Source organism: Calypte anna, chromosome 6 (assembly GCF_003957555.1).
Source record: "Calypte anna isolate BGI_N300 chromosome 6, bCalAnn1_v1.p, whole genome shotgun sequence".
Classification (NCBI taxonomy): Eukaryota; Metazoa; Chordata; class Aves; order Apodiformes; family Trochilidae; genus Calypte; species Calypte anna.
The window spans coordinates 21,089,191-21,111,182 of NC_044252.1; the positions used below are offsets into that span (position 1 = coordinate 21,089,191).

The window sequence follows — 21,992 nt, forward strand, 5'->3', positions numbered from 1 at the left end:
GGATGTCTGATTTCTGCACAAGGGAGGGTGGCACTGGGTGGCACTCCCAGTGCTGACTGAGGGGCTTGCTGGCTGTTGCTGCCAAATCTACCCCCAGCTCAGCTATGCCCTAGAAGCTCAGCCCAAGCACTGGTAGGAGCAGCAGAACCCCATGGTTCATCCTCAGCATCCTAAAATCCACTTTCCACATCATTCAGCCACCAGGAATGGGTGCCAGGAGCCATCCGACTACTCTCTGCTGATAGCTGGGGCTGATCTTCCTCCCAAAGAGTCTTGATCTAAAGCTGCCATGCCTGTACCTCCCCAGAGACAGCAGAGCGTGCCGGAGCACTGCCTGGCTCTCATTGTCTCTTCATCTGCAGCTGCGTCAGCCGGGGCCGCGGGGAGGCACAGGCTGAAAGGAGCAGCATGGGAGAGAAAGGAACTGTCAGCAGCCTCAGATCTGAGTCTGATCACAGACAAGCCACGCATCCAGTTCCCTCTCGCGTGTCATCCTGCACTGAGCTGAGCCCTGGCCATCAGGATGGAAAGGAGAGACAACACAGGGCAACCACGGCTCTGCTCTGGCTCCTCAAGCATCCTTTTCTCCCACAGCGCTGCATCTGAGCCCTGGAGCCTCCTCTTGGCCTGTCACTCCCTATGATTCCCATGGTTCACAGGAGGCTGAGAACTTGTTGGCTCAACACACACATGGGGGTGTACAAGAAAGCTGGGGCTTTAGCTGTTCCCAAACTCCCTGGCAGGCTATGAGCTAGAGTGACACCAATGGCTGGTTATGGTCTGGGAACATGAGTTTCCTTGTCCAGGGGTACCAGGGCTGCTACATACAGTCAGACCCCAGCTGGTCCTGGGGAGCCTCTGGGAGAACACTCAAGAGTGCAGAGGAGTCCCTGCTTGCCCTCTTAAGGAATCAGACACCCCAGGAATCTCCGAGACCTGCTGGCATGGCCCAGGACCCTCTGATCTGTGAGCATCAATCTTGGAGCTGAAATGCCAGGCAATAAAGGAGTGATGTTGTGGGGCCAAGCATCTCCTCAGACACCTCACTACATCCTGGTCCCAGGGAGCCCAGCACTGGCTCGTGCTTATGTGAGCATCCCTCTGATTTATGCCTGGAGAATGAATGTTTACAGAGTGCTTTTGGCAGGGAAAATCCCTGGGAAGCTGCAATGGGCACACAGGGGCAAGGAGGGAATCACCTGTCAGCTGCAGCATATCAATGGTGCCCAGAGCACCCTCAACCCCAGGTCCCTCCCCACACCTAGCCAGGGGACATGCTCAGCCTGCAAGGATGGGACTGCAGAATGCTCAGATTAGATCTGCTTTGCATTATTGCACCAAACACCTGGGGACTCAGCAGCTCGTGACAGCGCCGTATAATGTGAGGAAGCAGCACATGGTGCGGGCAGGCGCCAGTGCTGCCAGCGGCTCACAGGTAGGGCAGTGATGAGTCCCTGCACCTGGGAGCATGGGCTGGCTGTGGACGGGGGAGCCAGGGTCTCTTGCTCCTTGTTTTCCTGCACGTCTATAATGAATAGGCTCAGAAGACAGCGCTTGTGATGCAGGAATCAATACTGCTCCAGGAGCAGCCTGCGTGCTCCTCCCTGCTCTCCTCCAGGAGCGTCTTCCCGAATGCCTCTCCCTGAGCTATCACTGCATCTCCCTCCCGCTGTTGTCTTGCTTTCGAGTACTCTCAGCATGATCCTGCAACAGCATGGGGTGGCCAGTGACAGGTCTGGTGCTACCTAGGTAGCCTGTCTCCTTCAGAAGACAAGGGGAATAAGCAGGAGAGACTTCCTAGAAGGATCCAGGTTTTGTCCTGACTCGAGGTAGCCCACATTTGCACTGTGTCAAAGCCTGCTCCATCGTAGCCCATCCTGCCATAGTCCCTAGGAGGTACCAGGGCGCTGTGGCCAGCGCCAGCAGACAGAGCTGCTGCCAAGAGTTGGTTTCTGCCCAGGACACAGCGCTGGGAGATGCTGTGCCTGGAAACAGCTCCCGATCTCACCCAGCATTGGCCATGCCAGTGCCACTGTGTCGGGTGAGAGTCACTGCCCTGTGGGGAGGAACCAGCTGCTTTTGATAGACCATGATTTTAATTGATTCATCAGTGGGATCTACTTGGACTTGATAAGTCTTTCAGGAGCCCTGGCAGAGGAAGCAGAGCTGGGCAAGCTGGGCATCCCCCTGCCTCCCTGCAGGTGCACGGATCCTCAGAAGCAGACAGCTGCCCTAAGTGGGTCCTGCCAGCCCCAGCTAGCTGTCAGCAGCACCCCAGATTTCCCCACAGGCTGTTTACTCTTCTCTAGCTAGGAATGCTTCACTCTGCTGAAACGTCCCAGCCAGGGAGTCCCATCCCAGTGCTCCTTCCACAAGGGGCCCCACCATCCCTGGCAAAGAAGAGCTGATGGTCCCTGGATGGTCCCAGCCTGGTGCCTCCTCTGGCCTCTCCCATCCTGGCATGGGGCAAGACAGTCCCCAGGCTGAGCACTGGCACTGGTGCATCTTCATGCCTGACATGGCTCTGGGATTCCAGCTTGTCCCATGGGACTGCATCCTGCAGGGAATGGAGAGCCATCTGCCCCAACACCAGAATTCTGTATCCCAGCAGGTAGTGAGGGAAAGCAGGGACGGGACTGCAAGGCGGGAGACAAGTGTGGGAGGATCTGGTTACAGGCAGAATGGGGCAGAGATAGGCAGAGAACAGCAATGCAGCAAAAAGGGCTTTTAGTGATAATTAATAATTAACATTTCTAATGATGTCCCGGCGACAGGAAGAGTCCAAGCAGGGACCTAGAGGCACTGCACACAGTGACAGGAGTGGCTGGGGACCGTGTGGGGACGGGGGAGGCTGTGCAGAGCCAAGGGCTAGGGTAGGAGAGAGGTGCAGGGCCAGGGGTCCTGGGGCAGGGGCTAGGCACCCCTAGGGCTCCCATGGTTGGGCAGTGCCCATGGCCAAGGCTTCATGCCCAGCTGCTGCAGAGGTGTCATAAGCCCATGATGAAGGGGACTGGAAGAGTTTAAACACAAATCAAGGTTGACCCAGCATCTGTGATAAGATGATGCATTGCTAGCAATTCCCATGCCCAGTAAGCACCCAAGAGGGATCTTGCTTGCAGGAGAGGGAGGCCAGGGAAGAATGCTGGGAAGCAGCAGCTCATGAGGATCCACCGGGATGGATGACAGCGGCCAGGTCACTGCCAACCCTGGTACAAAGAGCCTCCAATTTGGGAGGTTTCCAGGGACCAGGGAGCATCAGGCTGTCCTGGGGTGCAGGAACAGAGCAGGCAGCGGTCCATGGTCAGGCACTGCAGGACAGTGACAGGGTGGGGACAGCAGGGAGGGGAGAGACAAAGGGAGCAGCCAGCTGAGTGTGGTAGTCCTTTACTGAAAGCCACTGCACTGTAGGCACGCAGTCATGGGAGAGGCAAGAGAGATCTAAGAAGAACCAGGAGAGGCATTTCTGACCAGGCTGGGGACTTGTTTACATCCCTGCATGGGTGTCACGGGACCTATATGTGCTGGAGCCAGCCTGGGAGAGGAGAAGAGGCATCACGGGGCTGCCACAGGAGGCAGAGCCCAAGAGAACTGTGATGGGAGGATGGTGGCTGGTGCCCAGCACAGCGCGGGCTGTGGGGAATGGAGCAATCACTATAAATACATCAGCGGGGTAAACGCCAGGGATGAGAAAAGCTATTTCAGCTAAAATACAACATTAGCACATGAATGACTGGGATAAATTATCCATGAATACATTTAGGGTGGAAATAGACCCCCAGAGCAGGGAGGTCCCAGCACAGCCTGTCTAGAGAAGGAAGCAGTGCCAAGCAGGACCTGGGATCAGCTCAGAACCTGAGGGATCCCAACAGCATGTGCCCTCTTCTACTGTCAAAAAGCAGAAAGGGTGGCTGGTGCAGCCTGCCTGCCTGCTGCCCCAGCTTTGCTGGTGGGCACAGTGAGCAGCAGTGTGCAGAGCAGTGTGCACAGTGGTGTGTGTGCACATCATAGCATGCACACCTGTGTGCTGATGTTTGCATGTGCATGGGCTGAGTGCACATTGAGGCAGGACACTGAATGCTCACACACTGAGTGTGCAGAGTGTGCAGTTGGGGCAGCTTCACACAGACTGTTGCAGGTGTGCATGTAGGTGCAAGTGAGTATGCGGACAGTGTGTGTTTGCTGTGCACCCACCAGGCTGTGTGCAGGTGTCTTGGCCTTTATTATACTCTAGAAAAAGGAATGACACCTACCGTGAGGAAACTTGGAGGTTAGTGCCTTGAGTCAGCACTGCTCTGCTCACCTGCACACAGTTTGTGTGGCACCATCTGGAATTGCTGGAGGGGACTGACTTCTTCAGGAAGCCAGCTAATCCTGGGGAGATAGTGAGGGTTCCCCAGTTCCCAGGTAGTGCTGTCCCTGCATGGGGCTCACCCTAAGCTGACTGGAGCACTTGTCACTGCAAGTCAACAGCTCTGTGCCACCTTTCTGGCTATTGCAATACAAGCACAGGGCACACAGGTTCCCAGCATCCTGAGGCAAGGGAAATCCTGGGGTGGCAGGTGAGCCAACCAGGCACTGGAACACAGGGTGCCAGGGTTGTTGGCTGCAACGGGGTCCCCACTCCCAGGGAGCTCAGTCAGCATGGATAGGGCAATCACCACACAAGCAATGGCCAGGGAAAGCTGGGACACCTCCGCCATGGGGATGAGAAAAGGTGGGGCGGAGGGGTGGCAGGTGTGTGAGGACATGACTGGTGCTCACACTAGCCCTAGCTCACCAGAAGAGCCTCCTCCTGACTGCCTGCAGCCCTCAGTGGAGCGCAGCAGCTCCCTTCCCCCCACAGCATGTCTGGATGCTGCTCGCTCTAATTTCCTGTGCATTGTCCCCACTGCCACTGCCATCGTCCCCTGTGCATCCCCCTGTGCGCCGCACAGTCAGGCTTCCCTGCCTCACCACCCCACAAACATCCTTGCATACATCCCAGCTCATTTCACAGGTGCTCTGCACTTCCTTCTGCAGCTCCTTGCAGAGACCCATGTCCCACTCAGGGGTGCTCTCTCCACCATGCTCCCCCCATGGATGAAAGCAAAGAGGTGGAATGGAGACAGCTGATCTAGGCTGGGATGAAACAGGGACTGATGCAGGACTCTATATCACAGCCATGGCAGTTGTTGTTTTGAGGTGCCTCCTGTCTGCTCTCATCCCCTAGGCAAACGTCCCAGCCTGTCAGCGTGGCAGCATCCATGGCAAAGGCTCCAGCAGTGTGTATTGGGGAGCACCTTGCAGCCCCACAAATGGAAAATCTCCCTGCTGGGTGCCAGTAGCATGAGCTGGGGACTGCAGTGTGCAAGGCCCTCTTGGCATGCGTGCCCCCCCTGCATGCAGCATGTGAATACCCCACAACACGTCATGTTGTGAGCACAGCCCTGCTGGCACAGCCCATGTCCCTGTGGAGCTGCCTGCACACACACAGCACTGCACATCCAGCTGTGCGTGCCATGACTGTGCACCCATGCACACACACATGTGTACAGGTGTGTGTGGGCAGTATGCTGGCATGCAGCAGGCCTGCCTGTGTCTGCTGGTGGGTGTGCACATGCTCAGGGCCAGGGCTGAGCCCCACCACGCTGGCATGAAGGGTCTGTGGCCCCCGGGAGCCTGTGTGCCCGGCCCCATTCGTGGTCTCAGCATGCTCAAGCTGGCTTCCTGCTGGCGCTTGTGTTCTGTGCCTGCTGGTCACAGGGAGGGCACTGGGAGCCAGCTTGCAGAGTTTGTGCTAATAATTACCCAGGTGGTTACTAAATCTGATATGAGCTAATGACTCGGCAGAGGACGTGCTTGCCCTGAGTGCACGTGCATGTGCAAGGCTGCATGCAGCCAAGTACCAGGTCTGTGGGCCACTGGGGAGCTGAGCACAGCCACAGTTCTGGGATGCATGAGGACACATGAGCGCAGTGTTGTACACCCATGACAGTCACACCAGCCTCCCAGCCACAGTAGATTTAGCCCAGTTCCTGACCTGCCCCCAGCAAATACAGCAAGAAGGTTCCTACTCCACAGCAAGTTCTCTGTGACTGGAGACCATCATGCTGCCTGTCAGGACTCTGCAGCAGGGAGCCACACAGCAGGCCCAGTGCTCAGCCAGGCATCCTGCAAGAGGGGGTCACTGGGAATGAAATCTAGGGGTATTTGATGGCCACATGGAAATACCTTCATGGGATACAGTCACTGGGACTGAAGAACTCTTGAATCCAGCAAGAAAGGAGGAACCAGGCACAACAGGCAGAAGCTGTAGCCAGACCCATTGGAATGAGGAAAAGGCTATAGCAGGGCAGGTGATCAAATACTCAAAGCAAAATGGCACAGGTTCCCATGGGTCCCGCTGTCTCCCGGTGTGTCTCTCCTGGTGTCTCCATTGGTGTTTCTCCTGCTGTCCACAGAGCCAGGGTCTGTGCTGGGGCACCTACAGATGTGCTCCACTGGGACAACTTGTTAGACTTGCACTCTGTCAGTGCAGTCCCTGCCACAGCTACTTTCTGCATCCAGAGACACACACAGAGCTCTGAGTGCAGTGCTGCAGCAGCCACACAGGAGACAAATTGTCGAGGAAGGCTTGTGGGCTAAGCAGCCCATGGGGCATTCACCAGCTACAAGGTTTTGGGTAAATGAGTGCCTTGTGTGGCCTTAGACAGGGCCTTTCTGACAGTTCATACTGCCTGCCAAGGCACAGCCGCTGCCAGAGTCCCTCCAGAGGGAGGTGGGTGACCCACAGGGTGATGGGACAGGGAGGATGCTGAGCTCACAGACTGCATCCAGCTGTTGCACTATGGGGTCTGCCCAGCTCCACTCCATTTCTCCCCTGCCGTGCCAGCACTTGCTATGCTCTATGGTGCCGACACCCACTGCACACAGGCAGGGGCAGCTCCCTGGCTCTGCTTCCCCGCTGTCTCCAGGTACCTTTGCAAGAAGTGGGAAGCTGTGTCCCGAGTGCTACACATGCCCCAGCATCCACGGGGTGACGGCGGAACCAGTCAGCTCCCCCGCTATGGCTCCGTCTGCCAGAGAAGGGACCCCTCGCTCATCCTGTTGCCCCACCGCTTCTTCCAGCTCCGACGCACTGAATGCCCAAAGCGATACTACCCAACAAATCCCCCCGCAGGCTCCTGCGATGGGGACAGTAAATCACGGCGGCGCAGCCCCACCTCCCCGCTCCCCATTGGCAGCGGCGCCCCTCACCCCGCTCATTGGCGCTGCCGCCGCCGCCCGCCCCTTCATAAGGCGCCGCTCGTCCAGGCCAGCTCCGTCGGAAACCGGGGAACGCCGGAGTCGGAGTCGGAGTCGGGAAGTGCGGCATGCGCTCCCCCCGCTGCCGCGGGGGCGCCGGGCGGCCCCCCTGGCCCGTGAGTAGTGGATGGGTTACTGCTCCCTGAAGTTTCCTGGGGATGAGGGTGTGATTTTCAACTCCGGCACGGTCACCTGCCCGGAGAGAAGTTGGTGGCAGGCGAAGTGGGACCAGGCACGCAGCCTGTCTCCGCAGCGTGGAGGGGATGCGGGGCAGCAAGGCAAGAGGAAGGAGGGTGAGGGATGGGATGGCGAGGGTGATGGAAGGTTGCTTGGGCTGGAGGGGATCGGGCTCAGGAGGATGGAGCAATGATGGAGATGGGACTGGGACTGGGGTAATACTGACAGGGTAACAGAGTGGTGAGAAACAAGGGACACCTCCCCTTTCTAGGGGCACTTGTGCTTGGTCGTGACTGAGCCCGTGGAGGGGCTGGGGGCAACGTGGGGAGGGGTCCAGCTGTGCATCTGCCTGCGTGGCAAGGGGCTGGCAGTGTCCTGCTCGGTCTGAGCTCCCCAAGGACCTGGTGTCCCTCTGGGCTGAGCTCAGTGGCTGAGGTGACTGCTTGTCTCCACACTGCATTAGCTGCTGCTGGCTGAGCCCCAGCGTGCCAGGTCCGGCTCTGAGGAGTCCTGCATGGGAGGGGACAGGGACAGGCCAGCTGGCAGCTGGGGGATTTGGGCCCATGGAAAGCATCTGTGCTAGGATGCATGCACAGGCCAGGCTCTGTGAGGGGTGTGTGGGAGGGAACAGCACTGAGCCCATAGCAGCAGGGAGCAGCCAGGGCTGGGGCACCGGAGCTAACAGGCTTTGGCCAGAGAAGCGCTGCAGGGCTGCTTGGGGCTCAGGGGCTGCGGAGTGGGCATTGCTGGCATCCCTGTGCATCAGCTCTGCTGCTGTGGGCGAGGGGCTCTTGGGTCTGTGGGATGTCTCCTGCCTGTCCTCTGCCCTGGTGGGAAGAGATGTGGCAGCCTGAGAATGGCAGGAATGGAAATATGTTACTGGGGCACATGCAGCAAGAGGTCATGGGGTGCTACGATGTCACCCTGTTGTCATGGCTCTGGAGTGCCTTTACGGTGTGTTGAGAACCCTGCATGATGTCATGCAATGTCATAGCGGTGTTGAAGATGGCTGCGGCCTGGGATGGGATGTCACTGCAGTGGTGGAGCATGACATCACTGGGGTGCGTGTTGTGTTGGGCGGCAATGTCATGGTGGCACGCAGGATGGGGTGGCAACACAGAGTCCTAGCTCCCACCCTCCCCATCATGTGGGTGGAGGACTGCAGGTGTGTGTGTGGGTACAAGAAGAGCCCTGGGGACAGCATGTTCACAGTTGTGTTGAGTGTTCTGGCACGCAACCTCCTGCCAGCCCCATGTCTCCTTTCTCAGTGTCATCCCAACCTTACCACAAGACACTGCCAGCTACAGCCATGTGTGAGGACAGATGAGCCCCGCATGTTGCAAACCTGCCATGGGGCCAGCACCCTCTCCTTGTGCTGCCTGGCAGCAGCATGGGTGTCTGTGGCAACCCTATCTTGTTCCCATCCTCCTGCTGCCTCTGTCCCTGCCTGGTGCCATGGCTTCATTATCACCAGGCTTAGCCATGCTGAGCAGGCATTCTGGGGTGACCACACCTCCTGGGGTCACCTTGCCAGCAGATGCCACAAGACAAACCAGGATATGGCTCTGCTGGGACAAGACAGGCCAAGTTCTGCCCTGCATACAAGCAGGACACAATAGCCACAAGCCTTGGCTGGAGCTTCATGGTGGGGCCTTGGTGCTATCAGCAGGATTCTGGGAACCACGAGGCCTTTTGCATCTGCCATGCAGAGCCTGAGCCTCCTTCCCTCCCCCTTCCCAAAATGGCCTGGCTCTGGGATGTGCATCCTTTGCCCATGGCACCAAGCACTGGATATGCTGGGAAAAGCCTTTAGACTCCAATCAGGAGCATTGTTTCCTGCTGGAACAGCTCCATTCAGCCTGAAGGGATTTTGGCTGCAGCTGGATGGGTTGGGGGGCACCTGGGGAATGGGCCAAGCCGCAGGAAGCAAGGAGCTGGAGGGGAGGCAGAACAGGAAGAGCCACACTGGTGACTTCGGGACAGCCACCCATTGTCTGGATGGAGGTGAGGGGGCACTGCTCTACATTGGCAGGGCTCATATGGCAGCCCAGCACCTGTATATCTGCATGTGGGTGGCTCTCCTCGATGCTTTAGTGAGCTAGTGTGACGCAAAGCCTCCTTCTCCCGCACTGCCTGGTATTGCAGAGACACCCTGGGACTGTCCCATCCCTGTGCAACCCAGTGCAGCCCTATCCCTACTGCATGTGCCTTGCATGGGTCACCTGCACCAGGGGAAGACCCAAACTCCTGTCCCTGGAGAGCTGGTCCCGACAGAATGGCAGGGTGATAGGCACCGTGGCCCAAGTCTAACTGAGTGGGGAAGAGTGTTGTGCCACAGAGGGGCTGTGGGAGGATGTGGGTCAGGCCCGGGGGGGGAATGGGAGCAGCAGAGTAGAGCTGGACACACACACACACACACACACACACACAGACACCTTTGCATCTGTTTCTGGGGAATGGGTGGGATTGGGAAGGGGAGGAAAGCAGGGCCTGTGCAGTGGGATGCAGGGCTTTGAGTGTGTTGGGTGGTGGGGTTCAAGGTCTCCTCTGCAGGTGGAGGACAACCCCTTCCTGCCCAGCCAAGTGGGCAAGAAAGGTATCCTGGCACCCCAAAATCCCTGGGGCCATTGGCATCTCTGGTGAGGGTAGGTCCTGCAGCCTGATGGGCCTGCTGGATGGGCCTGCTAAACCATTCTACACCTTCCCCTCTCCAAGATGGACACATGGTACCATGCAGCTGCTACTGCAAGTTGCTCACTGGCAAGGTCTGCAGCATAGGGACTGTTGGCAGTGGGGCTGCTCTCCTTTTTTCCCACATCAGTGCTGGGGGCTGGTCCTGGCTCCCTGGGAATAGGGGCAGCCCTGCCCAGGGGGATGGACATGAGCAATAATCCCTGCCTTGGTGGCCAGGTACTCCAGACATCTCTCCAGGCTGCAGGAATGGGACAGGCTGCTCTTGTTCCCAGCTGGAGTGGTGGCATGTGGATTTGTACCCACAGCCTTGGGACCTGCAGCTCACCTCTGGGCTTTTCCCCTCTGGAGGGGACTGCCTGGCCTGTGGCAAAGGCTTGCCACCCTGAGTGCCACCTTGCTCGTCACCCTTGCTCGTCACCCTTGCTCGTCACCCTTGCCAGGTCAGAGCCAGCTCCAAAATCTCTGCAGCCTTGCCAGCAGTGCTGGCAGGCACTGTCCTCCGCAGTCCAGGTTAACTGAGCCTCTCCTACCAGTGTCCTATTCCTCCCATCACCTCCTTCCTGTCACTAGATCCCTGTGTGGACACTTTCCCTGTCTGACATGGGAGGAGCTCACCCTGCAGGGCCTTTGGGAGAGACAGGGTGGGAAAACTGAAGCACACAGGAATCACCTGGCAGAGTACCCCCATGGCCTTCCCTAGCTCTGGAGGATAAGCCAGACAGGGGATGAGCTCCCCAGCCAGGTGACCGTCTGCCTCCCCTGGCCCTGCCAAGGCAGCAGTAATTGGGATTGTGACTTGCCAGGAGCTTGGGTGTTGGGGGCCCTTTGGGGTTGAGCAAGCTGGGGCTGGGCCCATCTTTGTCAGTGCCCCACAGCCCTCCTGCTGCCTCCCTGGTCCCTCCCATGGGATGGGCTCCCACAGCCCTGCTCCTGCTCAGACCTGGTTCCCTGTTCACTGGGGTATGGTCCTGTCCCAAGGAAGCCTCGAAGGTGAGCTACAGTGAGGAGGGTCTGTGCTGTGGTAGTGCCTAAGGGTCTCAGGACTGCTGGGGTGGTGCAGGCTGGGATGGGTTACAAGGGATGGAAAGATAATATCTCCTGTGCAAGGCTGGTGGGGATGTTTGGGCACCATGGAGCAGGGTCTCCTCGTGGAGCTGATGGGCTGAAGGTCTCTCCCAGGTGCCCAGGATGCTGGTGCTTTGCCTGCTGTCCCTGGCCTGGCTCAGCGAGGGCTCTCAGCGCAGCGAGCCCATGTTTGCAGCTGTCACCCACCACCTCCTTCCACCTGACTACGACAGTAACCCCACACAGCTCAACTATGGCGTGGCTGTCACTGACCTGGATGCCGATGGTGACTTTGAGATCGTGGTGGCAGGGTGAGTGGGGCACCCAGCACCTCAGTGGCAGTGGGATCTGATGGCCCTGCAGGGCCAGGGACACCTTGCTTTTCCATGGGCATTTGGCTGGCTAGGGGGTTGTGCATGAGAGTGATGGGGGGGGATCTGCATGCACCCACATGGGGAGTTGATGCCAACTGCCTGGGGCAATATGGGCATCCGAACCCAGCCCTGAGGCCAAGTCTCCTCCCTGAGGGGTGATGGCAGCTGCCCAGCAGACAAGGTCCACCCTGCAGTGTGCAGCCAGTGTGTCCCCAGGCCAGCTCAACTCCACTGACAGAGCTCAGTGCTCTCCAGAGATTCGGTTAATTGGCTGGAGGTTGTTTTTTTTTTTTCTTTAGCCCTTTATTGGAATGATGGTTCAGATGGGCTGGCAGGAGCTGGGGAGGCAGGGAGCTGTGCTGGATGTGAAGCAGCTGTTGCCAGCAGTTCCAGTGCTGGTGACGGATAGAGGGTACCATTGCATGGCTGTGAGCTGCAAGCGTTGTGTGGCTGGGTGCATACTGTGTTTACCCCCAAGGGAGGTTTGCATGCACAAGTGTGCTCACCTGGAGGAGACCCCTTACCCCAACAGAACTTATCTGGGAGAGGTTGCAGGAGTCAGGGCACCACAATGGCAGGCAGAGTTTGTCCCTGACATTGCTCTTGAATATCGTCATCCTGGGCCAGCACAAGGGACTACTGGAGGGGCCCAGGCCACTGCTCACAGCTGAGCCAAGAAGCCAGCCAGGGTTTTGTAAGTGGAAGTGGTGCCCGTTGTATAACTTGTTTACTGGTGCACTGGGCAGGAGCAGGCAGGGAGCCTGGGGGGAGCAGCATGCCAAGAGCGTTTGCTTTACATGCCAGCTTCTTTGCCCTAGGAAAGGGCTGCAAGCAGGGACCTGCACGCCATCCTGCCCCTCTGGCTGCCTGGACCCAGCCCCTGCCCTGGCATTGCCCTGGAAATGCCTGATATGGGCTAGAACAGATTCAGGCTGAACTGCCCCCAACAGAAGCTGGGACCCAGCCCCACATTTGGGTGCTGAGAACAGCCTGGGGTCCTCAGCCTCCATGGACCACGTAGCTGTCTGGTGCCCATCATGAGGAAAACGTGGTGTCACACCTGGTGTCCCTCCAGGGATGGGACAAGGGCTTTCATCCTGTCCCCAGGCTTTAGAGAGTCATCAGCCCTGCTCACACCCACAGGTACAATGGCCCCAACCTGGTGCTCAAATACGACAAGACACAGGGGCGGATGGTGAACCTGGCAGAGGATGATCGGGGCTCTCCATACTATGCACTGCGGGACCGACAGGGCAATGCCATCGGTGTGACAGCCTGTGACATCGATGGGGATGGCCGTGAGGAGGTCTACTTCCTCAACACCAACAACGCCTTCTCTGGTGAGCCCTGCTGGCAGCATAGCCCTGAGCTCTGGACATAGAGGGAGCTCCTGGCATGGCTGCCTGCGACCTTCGGTGTGTGAGGGATGTGTGTGGGCTGGAGTTAATTTCTCAGTTGAGTGGCTCCACTGATTGATGGCAGCACGGGTGGGACACTGGACCCAGCCAGCCGCCAAGTCAGCATTTCTAGCTGCCCACCACCCTCCCCACAGCACCCTGAGCAGGACAGCAGTTTCCCTGACACCTCTGGGACTGCTCCTCCGTGGGGAGCCTGCACTACAAATCCCAGCTTTGTCCTGCAGCACCTGTGCCCCTCCATGCCATGGCTTTCTTATGCCTGCTGGACCAAGACTGATTTAATCCCACTCTGCCAGTGCTGTCCCAGCTGCCAGGGTGCCTGTCCTGGGGAGGGGACCAATGTACCACAGCCCAGCTGAGCATCCCTGGAGCTACCTGAGTTCACACTCCAGCTGAGCTCTGCTCTGTGTCCCTATCCCATTGCCCTGACCTCCACACAATGGATCTGTCTTCCTGATGTTCATAATTACCTGGACTGGTGGTGACCGCTGGCACATCTGTCCCTAAATCAGGTGCTGCCATTGTCCCTGTCATGGGCAGTGCAGTTTGCTGCCTGTGCCTGGCACGGCATCGATTTTTTACCTTCTGGGAAGTGATCTATGGGATTGTGCCCCATTGGGACACATTTTACCTTAATGAGTTGATTCTTCTGCTTGTCTTCTGGCTGCCCTTAAGGTTCACAGGGACTCTTGCAGCAGCAGCCTGGCCCCATGGCACTGCTGGGGGCTGTGGGGGGCAGAGCAGGGGTTTGGGATGCTCTGGAAAAAGGGTTTCCCCTCCATAGCCTCCCCTTGCTGCAGGGCAACGTCCTTGGAAAGAGGTGGGAAGCTGAAGCCCTCTGACCTGTGCCCCCTCACCTCCCCAGGCATGGCCACCTACACAGACAAACTCTTCAAGTTCCGCAATGGGCGCTGGGAAGACCTCCTGAGCGATGAGGTGAACCGGGATGTGGCGAGCCGCTTTGCCGGGCGCTCCGTTGCCTGTGTGGACCGGATGGTGAGCAGGCAAGGCACAGTGGGCTGGGGGTATCTCCGCTCCCTTCCCATACCTGGTGCTCCTCCAGCCCTCCCCAGTGGGGCCCTAAGGGACCTCTCATCTTGCCTGAGCACTAGCCCCATCCCACCAGGTGGGGGTGGCTCCCCAGCAGCCTGTGGCTGTCCTGGCAGGCAGCCCCCCCCAGCCATGGGGACTGTGGGCACCTGTCCACACAGTTGCTGCCAGCTGATAAACGTGCCTGTCGAGGTGATTTATGTTCCTGTCACCTGCTCTTTCTTCTTCCTCCTCCCCCAGTGGTTTGTTTCAAAACGATTATCACTAAATCAGGGTCCAGCTGCTGCATGGGACAAGGGGGACAGCAGGAACAGGGGAGGGACCTGGCACACCAGGGGCTGTGAGGAGGGGAGGGGAGGGTGTCCTGTGCTAGCACCTTGAGAGCCATGGGACCACAGAGCCCATCAAGGCGATGGAGCATGTCCGCACTCCTGGGGTGCTTTTTACTATGGGCTTTGCAGAGCTCTTGCTCAGCACATGGTAGCATTGCTATCCAGCCCCATAGCAGGGATACTGTGGTCCCCATGGAGTCAGATTTTGGGTGGGTAGGTGCTGAGGAGGTGCCACCGGCCGCAGGGCTCTGGCAGGTACTCCATCTACATCGCCAACTACGCCAGCGGCAACGTGGGCCCCCACGCCCTGATCGAGATGGACGTGGCTGCCAGTGACCCTGCCCGTGGTGTCGTGGTGCTGGTGGACGTGGCCACCCAGGCTGGTGTCAGCAAGTACACAGGTACCCGGGTGCTGCTGGGCACGGGGAGCATGGGATCCCACTGCAGACAGGGCAGCGCAGACAGCATGCCTGTGCCACGCGTTAGGCTGCCTGACTGCCCCATCTAGTGGCAGCTCCACTGCCCGTGGAAGGAACCAGGGCCACAAGATGCTCACCCAGGACTCCCGTACCCACCATCACCCTGCCCGGCCACCAGTCTGGTCTCCTCCGGAGCCCACAGCATTGGCAGGGTCAGCAGGGTGGCACAGGGACACGGGCACACAAGCAGAGCAGCGGACAGCGTGCCAGCCTGTGCCCTGTGCTGCCCCACCACCACGGAGAGTGCTGTTGTGTCCCGATTCCCCAGCGGTAAATTGTCACTAATTAGGAATGTTGTCACCATGGCGATGGCAGTGATTAGGGCTGGGATTGACACAAACGGCTGCCAGGCCCAATTAGCTCCTGATGAGATGGACTGAAAAAGGGAGGGGGGTGAGGAAGGGGGTCCCGGGAGCAGCAGGTGGACAGCACTGTGGAGGACCTGGGTGGCATAAACCCCACTGGGGCAGGGTCCTGGCTGCCCCCTCACCCCTGGGCTGCTGTTCCCAGGGGGCCGTGGAGTGGCCGTGGGCCCCATCCTGAGTGACAGCGCCTCTGACATATTCTGCGGTAATGAGAACAGCCCCAATTTCCTCTTCCAAAACCGTGGGGATGGGACATTCCAGGACATGGCAACTGCTGTAGGTGAGTAGGGAGAGCAGGGGGAACACCATGGTATCAGGCACCCCAGGGGCAGGGCTGGCTCTGCCTGCTCCTGCATGTCCAGGCAGGCTGAGCAGTGTGGAAGGATAGCCCTGGGGACCCTGAGCAGGTGGGGACCCTGACCATGGGGGTTGCATGAAGTGCACCAGGACACCTGTCAGGGCAAAGATGGAGCCCTGGATGGGAAGAAACCTGGGGACTGCTGGGAGCATCCCTGGGAGATGGAGGCAGGGAGTGGGTCCCGTCTCCCCCCGTCCCCCTGTGGCTCTCCAGGGCTGGATGACCCCTACCAGCATGGACGTGGCATAGCACTGGCTGACTTCAACCGTGATGGACGGGTGGACATCGTCTACGGCAACTGGAACGGGCCACACCGCCTCTACCTGCAAAGCAGGGGACATGGACGCATCCGGTTTCGGGTAAGGGCTGGGGACAGGGCCACTCCCAGCTTTGCTGCCAAGCCTCCTTGGCCAAGGGGCCTGGCTTCACCCAGATTTAGCTATGAGCCCCAGTTCCCAGCAGGGAGGGAACCTGAAGCACTAAAGCAGAACCTGGTGTCCTCTTCCCCATGCCTACTGTCACCCGGTGCCTGTCCCTCACACAGGACATTGCCACTCCCAAGTTCTCCATGCCGTCCCCTGTCCGCACTGTCATCACAGCTGACTTTGACAATGACCAGGAGCTGGAGGTTTTCTTCAACAACATCGCCTACCGTGGCTCCTCTGCCAACCGCCTCTTCCGGTAGGAGCTGGTAGGGGACAGGGGGCACCGAGCAGCCTGCTCAGCACAGCCAGGTTTAGAGGGGCTCCTCTCCAGCAGTGCCACTGCTCAGGCTCAGCTAATAAAAGGCACCGTGACTGAGCCCTTCCCCACATCATTACCAGTCACTGCGATCGTGCCTGCAGCAGCCCCCAGGGTCCCTGGCACTGCTGATAAGCAGACACGTGGAAGCTTGGTCATGGCTCCTGTTAATTGTGGGGAGTCAGCTCCTTGTTACTACTGCATGTCACCTCCTCACCTGGCATGTACAGGGTGGTGGGAGCCGGTTGTCCACCCAGTGCCAGCACCCGTGGGTAGAAGACAGTGGCATGGTGGAGGGACTCAGAGAGGGATGGATTTGCCATTCCAGAGGGATGCAGAAATGTTAGGAGATGGTGCTGCTGCTCCACAGTTCAGATTCACAAGATATAGGCTCTCACAATGTCCCTGCATGGAGCAGGGATGTAAGATGCCAACAGGCAGGGACGACTCCTATCCGCCATCTACCCTGCAAAACTACCAGCATCATTCCTGGGTGACACTGGGTCTGTCATTTCTCTGCCAGGCTGCTTGGGGGGAACAGGCACTTCCTGGGAGCTGCTGCGGGCCACAGGGCCTAGTACTAACACCCCATCTGTTCTCCACAGGATCATCCGCAGGGAGCACTCAGACCCTATTGTGGAAGAGCTGAATCCAGGGGATGCGCTGGAGCCTGAGGGACGGGGCACAGGTGGGTCCCTTTGGCCCTGGCAGTTGGAGCCTGTGCCAGGGATGTGACACAGCACTGCATGGCACCCTCCATGCCTGGGGACTCTGTGTGCCTGTCTGAGTCACTGGTCTGTTCCCCACCAGCTCCCTGGAGCCCCTATTGCCTGAGAGCTGTCCCACACTTTCTCCCTCTGCCTGTACCCTGTCTCCAATTGCTCCCTGGGGCTTTGCTTTTGGGGGTCTTCTTCCTGAATGTCCACTGTTCAAAGCCAATCTCTGTGGGAGGGGACCAGGCAGCCTCCTGTGTCCCACAGTCTCCCAGGCACTGCCTGCCCATGTCCCCACACTCCCTGGGGAGCTGACCCACTGGACTGCAGGGTCCCATCCCTACAAGGATCCTAATACTTGCTCTGGGTCACCCCAGTTTCCCTGCTCCCTATATTGCTGGGTGTGCTGCTGCCGGCTATGGGAGCCAACACCAGCAGCAGGGTGTAGTGCTGGAAGATATGGGGCCAGGCCCTGGGCATGGTCTGATCCTGTCCTTGCAGGGGGTGCAGTGACAGATTTTGATGGCGATGGGATGCTGGACCTGATCCTGTCCCACGGCGAGTCCATGGCACAGCCTATCTCAATCTTCAAGGGCACCCAGGTCAGTCAAGCATGGGGTCCTCATACTGTCCCCTTCTGCCTCTCCTGTCTCAGCCTCTGTCCCCTCTTCCCTCACAGGGCACTGGCAACAACTGGCTGCGCGTCATCCCCCGCACTCGTTTTGGGGCTTTTGCACGGGGGGCCAAAGTGGTTCTGTTCACACAGCGCAGCGGGGCCCACCTGCGCATCATTGACGGTGGCTCAGGGTACCTCTGTGAGATGGAGCCTGTGGCACATTTTGGACTGGGTGAGCCAGGAGAGAAGGGAGCAAGAGTCTACCTCCACCCCTAGCCCTCCCCAGAAACCTCTTTTATAACCTCCTGAGTCCTGCACCCTCTGTGGTGGGCTCCAGGGGAGGCTGTGGACAGCGTGCCTGGACACTGCAGCCCTGCTGCTAGGGGCAACTGCTCCCTTCTCTGCCTGCTTTTGCTCAGGCACTGGGCCTTACCCTACCTTTCTTACCAACCCTGGTACCCTACCCAACCTTCCTGTGGTGCAGCACACCCAGCAGCGAAGCCTGCACAGATGTACCTGCCTCCTGGCATCCTCTCCATGTGTGCACCCCATAGGCTGCATCCCTGTTGGCATGGGCATCTGGTGCCCATCATGGGGAGCAAGGGGCAGCTTTGCCCTTCTATCCCTACCACCCCCCACCTCCTTTCAGCCCCTGCCCATCATGGATGCCCCCCCTCTGATGGGCTACCTGTCTGCAGGGCACGACAAAGCCAGCAGCCTGGAAGTGACCTGGCCGGATGGACATGTTGTGGTGCGAGCTGTGGCCAGCAGTGAGACAAACTCCGTCCTGGAGGTCCCCTACCCCCTGAATGCAGAGGAGCCACTCATGCCTGCCCCACTGGAGGTGAGGGCCAGGCATGGGTACAGGATGGGAGGCACTGGGGGCAGGAAGGAGGAGCTGGGCTCTGCTGGATCAGTGGCTGCCCAGGGCTGATTCTTCCCCATCACCGGGGCTCTCTGCTTCTCCCCAAATGCAGTGTGGACAGGGATTCTCCCAACACGAGAATGGACGCTGTGTAGGTGAGTGGCTGCTGGGGACAAAGACATGCCTGCACTCGGGGTGCTGCAGCAGGGCCTTGCAGAGGACACAAGGGCAGCTGAGGAAGCTGATGAGCATGCCAGCAGGGCCACTGCATGGCTTGATGCAGGGTAGGGCTGCTGCTCATGGCCTGGGGATGGGGGCAGCTCTGCACGGCTCTAGAGGGGGACTGTGGTGTCACAGGGAGGTGGGATGAGCGCTGTGCTGGGGGAAGAAGAGGGGTGGGGGCTGCCATTGCTCTGAAGCATTGCAATGGAAGGCTAGAAGGGAGGTGTAAGAGTGGCTATGGCCCATGACATGAGCTTCCTGGGCAGAAATGTGGCTTGTGCATGGCTGCCTCTGGGGGGGAGACATCCAGCATGTGCAGGGGGCACCAGGGGGGCCATGATGATCATCCCCAAACTCCCATCCCAGCTGTCTCATACTGAGGCCACTCTGCTTGCAGACATGGATGAGTGCACAGAGTTTCCCTTTGTCTGCCCCCGGGACAAACCTGTCTGCGTCAACACCTACGGCGGGTACCGCTGCCGAAGCAACAAGCGCTGCAGCCGGGGCTTTGAGCCCAATGAGGACGGAACAGCTTGTGTGGGTGAGTGACAGTGGGGACACCGTGACCCTGTGCTGCTGCAGCCTGGCCAAGCCAGTGGGTAGCAGCCCCAAAACACCACCTAGGGCAGCAACAGCATCCCAGTCAAAAGCCTGGCCTGCATCCTGCAACCTGCTGGGTAGCTACCCAGCCTCATGCACCTCAGCTCTGTATCTGTTTGTCCTGCACCTCCCGCTGAGCCCCCACTGACTTCCCTTCTCTCTCTCTTTCTCTTTGCTCCTTCTCTGTGGAATTTGCTCCTTGTCTGTATAGCTCAAGTGGCCTTTTTTGGGGGATACCCCTCTGCTGGGAGCTGGCTGGGGCCCCCCTCCTGTGCCCTCCTCCTTCTAATCCTTGGACTCTACCTTTGCCTCTATGCACTTTAACCCCTGCCAGACCAGCCTTGGCAGAAGGACCGGCTGGCCTCTGCCTGTTTCTTTCTTCTCATTTTTCTCTCTTTCCATGTCAAACCACCCTGGAAGCTCTGGCTATGCCCTGCTGGGGTGGTCCAGGGGGGGCCAGCCCAGCAGTGGTGGGGCTTACCTCTTGCACCATGTCCAGGAAAGCAGCCCTGGGGTAGCACCCCTTTGCTGGCATCTCCCTGCCCCAGCACAGCCCCCCACCTCCTGGGCAGTTGCTTGCTCCGTCGCCTCAATACTGTACCGTGTGCCTGCTGGTTTGGCCTGAGACGTGTGTGCTTTGCCTGCCCCCTCCTTGGTGACAGGGACCCCCCCCTCCCCAGCCCTGGCAGAGGAGGGTCCCTTGGGGCCTTGCGGGGGAAGGATGCTCCTGGTCTGTTTTTTAATGTATTGACCCCACTGTTTGGAGTCGGACCCTGCTCAGTCTTCCAGCCCTGCTCCTGGAGAACCCTCCCAATAAACTATATCCTGTCTATTAGCCTGGCCTGCTGAGCTGTGTAAGGCAGGGCTGTGCCCATGTTTCTGCCCACCCTGCCCTGGGGCTGTATATGGACAATGTAGAAGGATAGGGAGAGCCCTCCCCCCAGCATCCCTGAACTCTCCCTGCCCCTGGGACAGGAGCTTAGCTGAAGGCTGCACTGTGGCCCTGGACAGCTTTGCCCCTGCCCAGCCCCACTCCCAGCCCAACATGTGCAGCACTGGAGGGGCTGGGGTGCCTGCCCAAGCAGGAACAACATGGCTGCACTGCCTTCCTGACATGTACTGTAACCCTGTGCCACTCTTCCCCTCCACCAGACATCGACGAGTGTGCCCAGGGCTTGCACAACTGCAGCCAGCTCTGCACCAACACCCCTGGGGCACACATCTGCCGCTGCCTCACAGGCTTCCGTCCCCTTGACCCCACTGCCAGCCACTGCCTGGGTGAGTATCTGCAGGGAGCGGGGCTGGCAGCCTGCTGTGCCACCTACCTACCATTGCCAGGCACAGCCATGCTGCCTGTGGAGCAGGGATGCTCTTCCCTGGGATGCCTGGCTGTGCCTGCATTCCCTGGTCCCAGCCCACCAGACCGCAGCTGCGTGGGTGTAGGCATTGGACCTGCCTTCAACTCCCAGCCTCATAAGCTGCTCCAGGGCCCCCCTCGCCCTGCCCCCTCTCTCCCCTGCCCATGATGGATGAGCCCCGTGCCCTTGAGGCAATTCTGACCCTCTCCCACTCTCTTCCAGATGTAGATGAGTGCCAGGCACAGCCTGGCCCCTGTGACCACGTCTGCCACAACAGTCAGGGCTCCTTCCACTGCCACTGCCACCACGGCTTCTTCCTGGTTGCCGGGGGGCGCTGCCAGCGCATTTAGCCTGCCCTGCACAGCCAGGACTCACCCCCAGCCCCGTGCTGGTTGTTCCTGCTGCCAGCCAAATAAACCCTTTCCTGCTCTGGTTTCCCTGTGAGTCCCTGTCACCAAGGCCATGTGGCTGTCACACAGGGATGTCCCTGGCCCCCCTGCACTGCTCCATCCCTCCCTCTTATTTCCCCCCACACTCACCCTCCTTGTGGGGCTCTGCACCCCGGCATGCTGGGGGATGCCCAGCCTGGCTCTGTTGCCCTGCCATCATCCCCTTCCCTGCTCCCACACTGAAGGACACAGGGCAGGTGACAGAGGATGAAGCATGGGGTTTATTGAGGAAGGTCTCCATGCAGGGGGAGTCCAGAGGGAATGGCAGTGCCACCCCTCACATATGCCATGACTGAGCCAATGGGGGTCCCACAGGGCAGGGTCCTCCCTCCAGAACTCTGGGAGAGCAACACTGGCTCCACGCAGCCCTGCACCCCAATGGAGACTTTTCTCCTCAGGGTGCTGGATGTCACAGGGACCCTCCTATTTCCCCCCCCCCCCCCCCTTCTGATGCTGGCCTGTGAACCCTGACACCTTGCAGGTGGGCCCAGGTGCCCCTCAGTATCCCACCATAGGCCAGACTTAGAATTGAAGTGCTGGTAGCAGAGGCATGCAGGACTTGTTGGCAGGGGAAGGCTCAGCAGCTGAAGAGGAAGGGTCCTGGCAGAGCTGCTCCACCAGGCACCCTCCCTGCATTAGGGCAGGTCATGGGGCAGAATAGGCAGGGGGTTGCAAGCAGGCTCTGCCAGGATTAGGCAGGGAGCCTCAGCTGTGCTGGGCCATGCACAAGCCCAGGGCATGCAGCATAAGGGCAGGATCCTACCCAGCACTGCACCTCCCTGCCTTGGGCACAGGGCACAGGGCTGGGGACCTTTTTGGTCAGGCAGGGAGC

General features: G+C 59.1%; 1 protein-coding gene across 1 annotated transcript; it reads left to right on the plus strand.

Annotated features, from left to right (window-relative positions):
* Nucleotides 1–7,259: 7,259 nt before the first annotated feature.
* On the plus strand, nucleotides 7,260–21,146 carry CRTAC1 (cartilage acidic protein 1). Its single transcript, XM_030452846.1, has 16 exons — nucleotides 7,260–7,400; nucleotides 11,335–11,531; nucleotides 12,738–12,934; nucleotides 13,878–14,008; nucleotides 14,639–14,795; nucleotides 15,384–15,518; nucleotides 15,810–15,955; nucleotides 16,141–16,277; nucleotides 16,943–17,025; nucleotides 17,552–17,652; nucleotides 17,730–17,898; nucleotides 18,365–18,510; nucleotides 18,644–18,686; nucleotides 19,151–19,294; nucleotides 20,506–20,631; nucleotides 20,934–21,146. The coding sequence occupies exons 1-16, from the start codon at nucleotides 7,353–7,355 to the stop codon at nucleotides 21,059–21,061; spliced, it is 2,088 nt and encodes a 695-aa protein (XP_030308706.1). The 5' UTR covers nucleotides 7,260–7,352; the 3' UTR covers nucleotides 21,062–21,146.
* Nucleotides 21,147–21,992: the final 846 nt, after the last annotated feature.

Bases quoted from the DNA above. Each gene is read 5' to 3' on its own strand.
- CRTAC1 (XM_030452846.1), top strand. From the start codon at position 7,353: ATGCGCTCCCCCCGCTGCCGCGGGGGCGCCGGGCGGCCCCCCTGGCCC. The intron at 14,009-14,638 runs GTGAGCAGGCAA...CACCGGCCGCAG, and splicing joins TTGCCTGTGTGGACCGGATG to GGCTCTGGCAGGTACTCCAT. The intron at 18,511-18,643 runs GTGAGGGCCAGG...CCCCAAATGCAG, and splicing joins TCATGCCTGCCCCACTGGAG to TGTGGACAGGGATTCTCCCA.